The sequence below is a fragment of the Chiloscyllium plagiosum genome, chromosome 13 (genome assembly GCF_004010195.1).
Source record: "Chiloscyllium plagiosum isolate BGI_BamShark_2017 chromosome 13, ASM401019v2, whole genome shotgun sequence".
In the NCBI taxonomy this organism is placed as follows: domain Eukaryota; kingdom Metazoa; phylum Chordata; class Chondrichthyes; order Orectolobiformes; family Hemiscylliidae; genus Chiloscyllium; species Chiloscyllium plagiosum.
Genome location: NC_057722.1, coordinates 6,407,267 through 6,419,380, shown reverse-complemented (window position 1 = coordinate 6,419,380; position 12,114 = coordinate 6,407,267). Strand labels below are relative to the sequence as shown.

The 12,114-nt window shown below is 42.0% G+C and overlaps 1 protein-coding gene across 1 annotated transcript in view; it reads right to left on the bottom strand.

The window, feature by feature from the left end:
- Window positions 1–7,084, bottom strand: part of LOC122556268 (single-pass membrane and coiled-coil domain-containing protein 1-like) — a 39,333-nt gene extending 32,249 nt beyond the window's left edge. Inside the window, exons 1-2 of the mRNA XM_043702896.1 lie at window positions 5,844–7,084; window positions 5,352–5,522 (exon numbers count right to left, since the gene is read on the bottom strand). Of these exons, the coding sequence (XP_043558831.1) occupies window positions 5,352–5,485 (134 nt within the window). The 5' untranslated portion in view covers window positions 5,486–5,522; window positions 5,844–7,084. The remainder of the gene's footprint in view (window positions 1–5,351; window positions 5,523–5,843) is intronic.
- Window positions 7,085–12,114: the final 5,030 nt, after the last annotated feature.

The following is a 12,114-nucleotide window of genomic DNA, read 5'->3' as shown; positions in this document are numbered from 1 at the left end:
AGTTCCCTGGCTTGTCCTTACCACCCTTCTTAAACAGTGGCACATTAGCCAACCTCCAGTCTTCCGGCAGCTCACCTGTGCCTATTAATGATACAAATATCTCAGCAAGAAGCCCAGCAATCACTTCCCTAGCTTCCCACAGAGTTCTAGGGTACACTGATTAGGTCCTGGGGATCTATCCACCTTTATGCGTTTCAAGACATCCAGCACTTCCTCCTCTGTAATATGGACATTTTGCAAGGTGTCACTATCTATTTCCCTACATTCTATATCTTCCATATCCTTTTCCACAGTAAATATTGTTGCAAAATACTCATTTAGTATCTCCCCCATTTTCTGCAGCTCCACACAAAGGCCACCTTGCTGATTGTTGAGGGGCCCTATTCTCTCCCTAGTTACCTTTTTGTCCTTAATGTATTTGTAAAAACCCTTTGGCTTCTCCTTAATTCTATTTTCCATTCTTTTCTTTCATTGATGATAAGGTTCAGTTGCAGAATGTCAGTGAGAAATTAGGCCCTGACAATCTACATTTGGTTTCAGCTATCATTCTCCAAAGTAATTCCAATTATAATCTTCTGTTTTGTAGATAACTTTGTTTCTAATCGCCACCATTGAGCAACCATCTTCTGCTAGCAATACTAAAAATTTCAAGTCACTTGGTGAGATAACCTTTCTTTGTGTTGATTTTCTTAGTCCTACAGATCTCATCTAATGCACCAGTGTCTCAGATATGTCCTGTTTTGTACGTGTTCAAAGACCACCTTTCACTCTTAACCTTATCAATCAAATTAACAAACCTTAATGTGATTGGCATGACAAGTAGCTGAGTCTAAATTGGCCCTTTAAACTGTTGGTCCAATCTGACTGATTCAGTAATTTTCTTCAGGGAAGCAAACCTGTCATTCTTATCAAATGAAATCTATATATATGACTCCAGCACCAGACCAGTGAAATTTATTGTTTACAAACTCACTATAATGATGTAACAACCAACTAAGCTATACCGTACTGCTACAAAAAGGAAGGCAAGCATAAAACTGACTGGGTTACCTGGCATCAGGTTCAGAAACAACAAAGGCATACCAAGTCCAGTCAACCTTCAAAGTTTTCCTCACTAATACTTGCAAATGTGTACCAACATTGGGAGTGCTATCCCACAAACTAGTCCAACAAAAGCCTGATTCCTTCATCACCTCCTAGTTTTGTCTGCCCGACACAGAACCACCAATCTGTGTTACATGGTATATAGTCTGGTTGGAATATCCCTGATATTGGGAGAGCATCCCATGAAGTCTAATTGCTTCAGCTAAAAGGTGAATAAGAAAACCCCTTCTGATTACCTCCTACCACTCTCCCTCAGCTCATGAAATGATACTCCTTCGTGCTGCATTGTGAGGTTATATTTGATACCTTCTAATTTGTGGAAACTGCTGTACAATCTAAAGAGTTCTGGAAGAGCAAAATCTATGTATTCACTATTTATGCATCTACCTTTTCTGAAACCCAATAGGGCAGGTTTTCTGATGCAGGAAATTGCCATTACTCCGCCCCATTAGTTTCTCTACTGTTAGTCCTTTATACTGATTTCTGTCCATTCTTACTAGACTGTTTGTTAACCATTAATAAAGTTATGATTTGTGTGGCTTCTAGTTAAAGATGGTACTGGGTCAATGAAGATGCTTAAAATATTGCCAACAATTGTGTGCCATTCCATTATTTCCCATTATCTTTGCACTTAAAATATCTGTGTTTAAGTTCACTAATCTCTTCCTATTTACTTAATTGTAGAAATGTTTACAATAAGTTTCTAATGTTTCTTGCTAGTCCACTCTGATTTTCTATTTTCCTGCCAACTCCATGACACCTTCTGCTGAATTCCAATATTTTTCCAAACTTTAGGTTTACTGCCATTATTGGCAATGTTTGCACAATGAGCTGGAAGGTTCATTTTCAGGCGTTTCGTCACCATACCAGGGTAACACCTTCAGTGAGCCTCCGGTGAAGAGCCGAGTGGTATGTCCCGCTTTCTATTTATATGTTTCTTTGGGTGGGTGATGTCATTTCAGGTTCTTTTTCTCAGAGGATGGGAAGATGGGGTCCAAATCGATGTGTTTATTGATAGAGTTTCGGTTGGACTGCCATGCTTCAAGGAATTCTAGTATCCTTACATACAGACAAAGAAGAACACCACTTCGACTGGGACAACACATCCATCCTTGGACAAGCCAAACAGAGACATGCATGAGAATTCCTTGAAGCATGGCATTCCAACCTGAACTCTATCAATAAACACATCGATTTGGACTCCATCTACCAAAAAGAACTGGAAATGACATCACCCAGCTTAAGAAACCTAAACGCATAAATAGAGAGGCGAGACATACCAAAAGCGCTACACCGGTGGCTCACTGATGATATTGCTTAGCATGGTGACAAAACATCTGATGACAAACCTTCCAGCTCAGTGAGCAAACCTACATCCAGAACCTCAACCTAAGCCACAAATCGTTTCAAAGATCGCTAATTGTTGGCAGTATTTTAAGCATCTTCATTGACCCAGTACCATCTTTAACATTTTAACTATGATTAGATCTCTTTTCTATGGGCTTCTGAGTCTTGAAGAAAAGTACATTTGTTACAAATTATGTACCTAATTATTGAAATACTACCCTTTTTTTGTATTCCATCATACCTTTCAATGGCGTTTCCCAGTCTACCTTAGGCTTCTAATACCTATGAAGTTTGATTTATTTTGATTTAAAATCCTAGTTTAATGCTTAACAAAATTACTTTAAAACTTGTCACATAATTGTTGCAGAGGCCCCTGACCAAGGTTGAAGTCTTTTGCTTATTTCTTCATGCCTCAACATTTTGTGTTTTCCTCTTCAGTTGCTTCAGTGCCTCCCATTTTCAATGTCAGAATAATAAGATGAGAGGAAATAACACATGAGGTGGTTTCCCTTTGCCTTTCTCATGTGACTCACAACAGGACAGGGATGACAATCACCAGAGGTCTCAAAATGATACTCAGGCAGTGTGCTTAGAGGACAGAGATTATAATGTCTGCACTGCACTATATGAATAGTGGGTGGGCAACCAATATTCTCCATGGTACAGCAATTGTCCACATACCTTTACCAAACAGTTTCTGATTGTAGTTCCTGAAGCAGGACATTTAAACGCCTAAGACATGGTTTTAAAGGGATGTGGCATTCATTGATGTTCATGTACTTTCCATCTTCATTTCTTCCGCTGCTGATTGGTGAACCATATTGGAAGGTGTTGTGCTTGTAGGTTTTCAGATAGAGATCAGGAGGAAAGTACTTTTCTATAATGTGCAAAAAAAAAGCAGCTAGGCTGGAGGTAGTGGAGGAAATCACTTGCAGTATGATCATCAAAGCAGCTGGGTGCAGTGTAGGAAGGGACTGGATAACTTCATAAGGCAAACGAAGATGAGTACAGCTTCTTCCTCCATCACTTGTATCGTAACTGGTCACAGTGACTCCCCTTCTCTCTTCAACAGTGACCACCCTGTTTTTTAAGTCACCCATGGGAATGGGCATCCTCGGGTCTCCAGTATTTATTGCCTCTCCCTAGTTTCCCTTGGGTAGTTGGTGGTGCGCTGCCTTTTTCAACCGCTGCAGTCCATGTGCTGTTAGACCCACAATGCCATTGGGGAGGGAATTCCAGGATTTCAACCCAGTGACACTGAAGGAGCGGTGACAAAATTCCAAAAAGACACTATAGAACTGCAGATGTTGGAAATCTGAAAGAAAAACAGAAGTTGCTGGAGAAACTCAGCACCCGCAGAGGGAAAGCAGAGTTAATGTTTCAGGTCCAGTGACTCTTTAAAGAAGTCAGGATGGTGAGTGATTTAGAGGGGAAATTTGCAGATGGTGATGTTCACTGCATCACATTCTTCACTCTGCTATCAGAGCAGCATGTACCATTGCTAATACCACATTCTTAATACGCCTCCTGCTCACGTTGCCTTCACTCATTCTACTTAAGACATGCTGTTCTAGTCTTCTGACAATTTCTGATTCTGCACCTTGCCCCATGATGCCTTCATTGCTAATCTAACTAACTTCTTATTCAAGACACACCCTTCCCCCAGTTTCTTGCTTCAGTTCCTTCGCGCGTTATGCACCACGTTCTCATTAGCCGACACACGTGCACGGTCTTTCTCTCCCCACCTTTCTGCAGCCGGAGACACTACTTACCACAAGGGAGGGAATCTAAGTGGAAGGAACCGCTGTTGTTCCAGGAGATTAGATTAGATTACTTACAGTGTGGAAACAGGCCCTTTGGCCCAACAAGTCCACACTGACCCTCTGAAGAGCAACCCACCCAGACCCATTCCCCTACATTTACCCTTTCAGCTAACACTACAGGCAATTTAGCATGGCCAATTCACCTAACCTGCACATTTTTTGGACTGTGGGAGGAAACCAGAGCGCCACGCAGACACGGAGAGAATTGAACCCGGTGGGAATTGAACCCGGGTCTCTGTTGCTGTGAGGCAGCAGTGCTAACCACTGTAGTACAAACCACTGTAACAACCACTATAGTACAAACATACTGAGCAGATGGCATTGACTGCTCGTCGTTTCTCCTTGGACACGCATCACGGGCAACTACAGTTGCATTCATGAGGTGCCTACTGGCTCAGAACTGGGGGCCTCCGCTAACATGAAGGGTGCTGGAATTAAAATGAGCTTGGTGGTTGTGAAGGGGGAATAGTACTGAACTTAGCACATTCTCACTTCTCAAAGATAAACAATCAAATTAGCAAACAATCAAGGTATTTTTCAATGTATAATTCCAGTTACATCACGCTGTAAACTTTTGCTATAAATTCTGTGTCTTACAATTGTGTCCTCCACAACCACCTGATGAAGCTCCGAAAGCTAGTGCTTCCAATTCAGCCTGTTGGGAGTACAACCTGGTGCTGTGTGATTTTTAACTTTGTACACCCCAAGTCGAATGCTATAAATTCTGTGTCTTACAATTGTGTCCTCCACAACCACCTGATGAAGGAGCGACGCTCCGAAAGCTAGTGCTTCCAATTCAGCCTGTTGGGAGTACGACCTGGTGCTGTGTGATTTTTAACTTTGTACACCCCAAGTCGAACTCCAGCTCATAAATAAAAGCAGTGTTGCAAATGCTGGCCGTGGGAAATAAAACACAGAAAGTGTTGGGGAAACCCGGCTGAACTGTTCTTTCAGAAACTAAGCCCTACAGAACTGGATACGTTGACCCTTGTTTTCCCCTCTCCACTGGTGTTGCTGAGTCTGTGCAGCCATGGCTGGGTTTGTGTGCCTGCCCCTGCCCTTGCCCCTGCCCCTTACCTGTCAATCCTGTGCCTGAGAAGCTCGCTGGACACTTTCTGAGGGGAAGCCTTCAGCTCTCGCCGCTCGGATGGGCCCGTCTGCCCCTGCGAGTTCACCCGCCGCCTCTCTGACTTCACCGGCCGCCTGTTCATCCCGAGCCAGGTTGGCACCTTAACGTGTGGCTACAGACTGTGGGGGAACACAGACAGGGAGCTGTGTTAGCCGCGAGCCGTGCCATTTATTTTAAACCATAAATAATCAAGGCTAACTTGGGGCACAGAAAGCTGCCACCCCTCCACATACTGACACCGGGAGGTCAGTGGAGCTATTTAATAGAACAGAATTTAATAGAACAGAATTTAATAGAACAGAATTCCATCAAAGTGTCAGTAATCGGTCACAGGCGCTTTATGCTGGAGGTGAGAGGGAGAGGGATGTTATTTGCACATAGCCGCTGGCGAAACCTGAGCCTGTTGTTGATCAAATGATTCTAAATTTAAAAGTGATTACCATCTGACAAGCAGCAATAAGTTTGCAGCGGGGCAGAGGCGGGTGCTCAGTGCTGCGGTCCCGACAGCACCATCTATCAAGCAGCCGCCGGTAACTGTGGAGTTCAACACCAGCAAGCAAGTGGTCGCCTGCTCTGTACCCACCGACCGCCCACTCGGAATCAGGGGACCCTGAAAGGAAGCGGTGCGGTCAAATTTCCACTGACCATTGCTCTGACAGTCACTGGGACACAGTGCGATCGACTCAAGTCTGACCCACAAGGGCACGGGGATCGGTTCAACAGCAACACTGACCGCCGTCGTTGCCAGTCTGAACCTCTGAGTGAGATTGGCTGCAATTGAAACAAAAATGATCTTCAGGAATATATTTAAGATTTGTAGTCGCCCTGAGGTGAGGGACTGTCATGTGATTGTAGGTAAAAAACGTGTCGTTCAACGTCTTATCCCAGTAAGTCGCCGCGCAAGCAACGTCTTCAGCAGCAACACTCACTTCGCACAGAATGCTATCTCGACTGACCGCGAATGTGCGTTCGCCAGGGGCCGGAACCCTGCCCACGCCGCTATTCAGATGACCGGCAGACGTGTGATTAACTACAAGAAGTGCCCCGTTTATAAATTGTTTCAGGAGACTTGGAAAATCAACTGCAGTAGATCGACTTATAATCCCTGGAACACTGTGATTGTAAATTCCTAAGTCGTGCACGCTGAACTGTAAATAATGTAGCAGGCATCTGTAGCTTTGTAAAGTAAGCGGAGAGGTTTTTTTTTTTGGCATCTGTAACCAATGCCTGGTGGAAACAGTCCAGCGTTTAATGTTTCAAACCTGATACTTTAATGTGGCCTTCTCTCGCGAACGGACAGCCTAAGAGCAACCTATTGCTCTTAGGCTGGGCCGGGGTATCTTCTGGGAATGAATTGTTTTAGTCAGTTCAACCTAGTTCCAGGTCCCTAGTCTGTTGGGGGGAGGAGCTGGGAGTATCTGCAGGACGGTCTTCCCAGAGTGTCCTGACTGGCCATCTCCAATGAGGGAAGTTGATGCTATTACGGTAGTACAGCACTGAAACAGCTCCTTCAGCCTAGCTGTCCATACTGAACTGGTCTCCTAAACAGAACCAGTCCCATTTGCCTGTGTATGGCCCTTATCCCTAAAACCTGTCTTTTAAAATGTACCCGCCTCCACCACTTCCTCTGGCAGTTTGTTCCATACATGCCCTCTGTGTGAAAACATTGCCCCTCACGTTCCTTTTTAAATATTTCCCTCTCTCACCTTAAATCTCTGCCCTCTAATTTTGAACTCCCCTACCCTGAGAAAAGACCTTGGCTATTCACCTTTTCTGTACCCCACACGATTTTATAAACCTCTGTCAGGTCACCGGTCAGCCTCCTACGCTCTATTCTCAGAAGAGTTCTGAAACGAAAGGGGTGCAAAGTCATTAGGGTTGGATGGAGTGGGCAGGAACCTCCTCCACAAGATTTCCAACTTAAAGGCTCTCAAAGGGCCAAAGAGCTTCCAGCCCAGAGCTACCAGACAACAGCCTCCTCCTCAGTCCCTTTCATGTGCCCCTTCATTGCTCCTGATTTGTCCAGGTCACCCACTTTCAGTGGGATTGCAAAGTAGGAACATACTGACTCCATTTCCTTATGTCAAACCAGTCTTTCCAGAACCACAAGATTTAAAATCTCCCAGTGAAATTATTCCATTAATCCAAGTGATTTCTTGGAAATTGTTCCAGCAGACTAATCTGGCATGGATAAGATGGGCCGAATAATTTCTTTCTCTACTGTGCTGTATCATGTGTCATGCTGTGGGTGGAATGTCTTCCTAAACATTTTGGTTGGCAGAAGAAGCAGAGAGGTATTACTCTCTGTAGAAATCGTATGAATACACACTTCAAATTCTTAAACTCATCAAGCTGCTCTTAAACTCCAGGGAGGTTCACCTTTCTGAGGCCCTTGTGCAGGTTTAGACCAGCATCCCAGGCTGGCTTCTTTCTAGATACAGCTTAAACTCACTTGCTGTAACTTGTCTCTGCAACCTGTAGGAGCACGCCTTTGGATCCACAAGGTTCTAATGTATGTCTATCACTATTGTTGGATGGAGGTCCCTCCAAACTGGTCTTTAAATGTTTGATGGCCTGTGTATTCAATTAAATTGGAGTATCATGTGGACACATTGGTGGGAAACTTGTGAGAACTGCTGCATTGTGTGGGAAAATGTGTCTTTATCGACTTCTGTAACAAGCTAATTCTGTTATGGAAGTTACAAATATAGATTTTCCTGTCTGCTGGTGCCACCATCCTGGTCAAACAGAAAAGGACAATGTGACACAGATGAATTCATGCAATCCCATTTGTGGGATTTCCCATTGGGATATTAGGTAAATAATACACTTGCCAAAATATAGTGTGACTATTGTAATAGGGTATAAGTGACCTGATACTTCTGACCTGTTGATACTGGGTGCAAGGAACACAGGGTGAGATTTTAAATCTAAATCCCAGGATAAATCTATTAATCAGAAATAATTTCAATATTACAGAATAACCAATTATACAAGGAACATACAAATAATGAAACATACATTTTACAAATGTAATCAATTCCCATACATGCACAAGTGGGGAGCTGATGTTGACATTGGTGGCAATGGGATGGAGGTGAGGACAGGGCAAAAGATGGTATGGGATGTGAGGAGTCCTCAAGATGCTTTTCTCCTTCTCCTGAAGTCATTGCACACTTATTCATGAATTGAAACAATTAAAAGCACCTGCTCTTTCACTTGGTAAGTTGAAGTTCCCTAACAGGAGTGGTAGTTTTAATTAAGTTGGTTGATGCTATAGTGTGAACCATTCCTCTACTTTCTATGGAAAAGTTTAGATCATTCATATCCCACCTGTTAGAACACAGGAGGCCATAGTTTGGCATCTCATTTGAAAGACAACTTTAACGCAAACATTAGGGACTGGTTCACTTGGTAAGTGAGCTTCACTAACAGCAGTGGTCAATGACATTACGTTTAAAGACAACAAGCCCTGCAAAAATGTGACAACACCTGGTCAACTTAAAGCTGGGAGCGCACTGTTTACTTTGTACTAATGCATTAAATCCCTCCATTACATAGTCCACGACATATTCTTCATAACAATTATTATTTTATTACTTATCCAAAAAGTTCAGATTGTTTTAAATGCATGCATTAACTATGTTGTTAAATTAGAGTTGTTTTACATATGTGCAGAAAACCATGCATTACAATATACCACGAGAAAGATTTTCCTCAAGTGCATTAACAAAGTCATTAAATGCTCAAGCTGCCTGTGAATTTACACGTGTTTAATATGGAGTTCAAAATGTTGGCTGAATTGATAGATGTTATTGTCTGAGAAACATTTTTCAGAATTTTCCTTACATCTTAATAAAGGTTTTGTGTGGCACAAGTGTCTAGCATTCTGTTTGATCTATGACTGAAGAAACACAGATTATGTCAAGGTTACAGATATCTAATGTAAAATAATCCTGAATTGTACCCATGAACTGTTGACTTCATTCTGGTAGAGATTTACAGGAAACTGTATTCCTCAATTCATCACAAGCCGTACTTGCATATCTGTTTATTTGTCTACAATTTTAATCTACATGATTCACTGGAAACAAGAGAGAGGAAATGAAATCTCTCAGTTTCTTTCTGTACCCTGCCCAGTCCTTAACTGTCTACATCTTGTTACAGTTTATTTATATCTGTGACTCTATCTCAACATACCCTTGCTGAAGAAATTGTGACACTTGTATTGTTAATTGCTTCTATGCATTGTGATGCGTTTCAAAGACATGTCTTTGTGCATACTATGCACAGACAGCTTGCTGTGGCATACAGCTTGGAAGTGACCACTCTTCCCAAAATGGCGTCTGAACTCTGTAGTGGGACAATTTCAGTGTTTTTATTTTTTCCTGTCACATTGATAATGTTTAGCTTTGGTGATTAATGAACAGTTTTCCTGCCTCCCTGTTTTGTTTAATCACGAGCGAGTCATTTTTGGGATATGGTTCTCCTTGTCAACCCAAACCACTGACCAACATTGATCCCTGAGCTCAACCTGGCTTCTCAGTTAATGTAAAGTCATCCCACAATTCCATGCGGTCAGACAGTGCTTCATCCAAGATTCTAACAGCATTTCTGTTCTCAATTCGTTCTTCCTTTAGCTTGGTGTACTATAGTTCTCTGCAAGTCAGTACTAATCATTGAAAAAGATGTAAATACATTGTAGGGTGTGCTTATTAAATTTAGCCCACCCAACAATGGCATGCCTTAGCAGATTGAGTGCTTTTATCTCTTCCCCTCACATAGCTTCTTCTTTGTTAATCTCTTGCCTGACTAGATGTTGTCTGCACCGCCACACTGCAAATATTATTGATTAGCTTCACAGCAAGGCTGGATGCAATACATTATCCGGTAAATCTTCACTGCTAACTTAGCCAAACTCCTGCTTGATTCGGACCGGTGACCTGCTTGAAGACTTCCTCAACATGCATAGAGAGAGTGCAGCAAAGCCTCACTAAGCTGATACTGGGGATGGAAGGACTATTGCATGTGGAGAGATAGGTTCAACTGGACCTCTGTTCACGAGAGTTTAAAAGAATGAGAGGAGATCTGATTGAAACAAATAAAATTCTAATGGCTAGACAGACTTGATACAGGGAAGATGTTTCTGTTACTGTTAAATAACCTTTCCAGAGTCTTCTAACGTAAGGAAAACATTGGCTTTGTTTAAGAAACATTTTGTTGTGGCTTCATCTTGCTGCAAGGCTGCATGGGAAGGCACAATCATGTGACTTTGCATCACTTCCAGTGGGATTGTAACCTGTTACTTATTAGCACATTACACAGTCAGACATAATATCTTATTCCACAAAAATCATCACTTCGATCAATATTTTGGTCATCCGTCCTGATAGCACCCTGTGCAGCTCAATGTCCAGGATTATTTTAAAACTCTTGTGAACTAACTTGGAACATTTTGCTATATTAAAGCTGCTCTATAAATATAAGTTGTTGATGCTAACAGAAATTGAGTTAAATTTAAACTTGACCAGTTTAAATAGTGTCTTCTGTACTTAGGCACTATGTGTTGGAGCTAACGCATTGACTTTAAGTCACTTTAAAGAGCATAAACTATTGTGTTATTGAATAGATTCCAGACCAGACAGGTAATGTACCTTTAAGACAGTTATATGATATTGTGACCCAAGACAATCCAGTACAAAGCTACCCTCTCACCTTCAGCCAGGACTTTGGTGCATTGGAGCCAGTCTACTGTCTTAAACTAGTCAGTTATGTATATGTGATGTACAGGAATACCAGTAAGCACAGAACCCAGATATGTGTGCATCTGTCATATTTAGCAATGTAAATAGTTGTGTCATTAATAAACTACAGAACATCTATACCAATTAGAACCTAGTCTATATAATGGTATTTGTTATCTGAGCTAATATATAGGACATCACGGAAATCATAGTATGACTGATTTGGAGGTGCCACTGTTGGACTGGGATGGACAAAGTATTATTCTCCATTCTCTCCTTTTGTGCAAGGAAAAATATCTTAGTAAACTGGGTAGCTGAGGGCCCTCCAGGACTTTCAAATTGGTATAGGTTGGTCATGGAATGTATTCCCTTTGACTTCCTTACAAATATGGTGCACCAAAAAACTGAATTATTCTATAAAATATGGCAGCCCTTCCTGAATTATATAGATACAGATATTTCGGCCATTTTGTCAAGGGCTTTCATCTAAGTTGTTGTAGTGGTTCTGGCTGGTCCGGGGACCCTTGGGGGAGGAATCCCACATGAATAGGGGGTTTTATGACTTGATGTTAATTCGTTCCGAGCATGTACTTCACTATTTAATTATGTTTTTTTTTCTCTCTTGAGTAATGGAGATATTTTATTATACCCGCTGGTTAGTTATAAATTAGATTAGTAGTTAGTTGAGTTTCGTTTTCTCCTTTTTTTATCTCTTCTTTTTGTCTGTTAGGTTTTGGTTATTATTTATTTAATATTTAATTGTGTATTAATGTTTGTATTTGCATGTATTAGATTAGATTACTTACAGTGTGGAAACAGGCCCTTCGGCCCAACAAGTCCACACTGCCCCGCCGAAGCGCAACCCACCCATACCCCTACATTTACCCCTTTTACCTAACACTACGGGCAATTTAGCATGGCAAATTCACCGGACCAGCACATCTTTGGACTGTGGGAGGAAACCAGA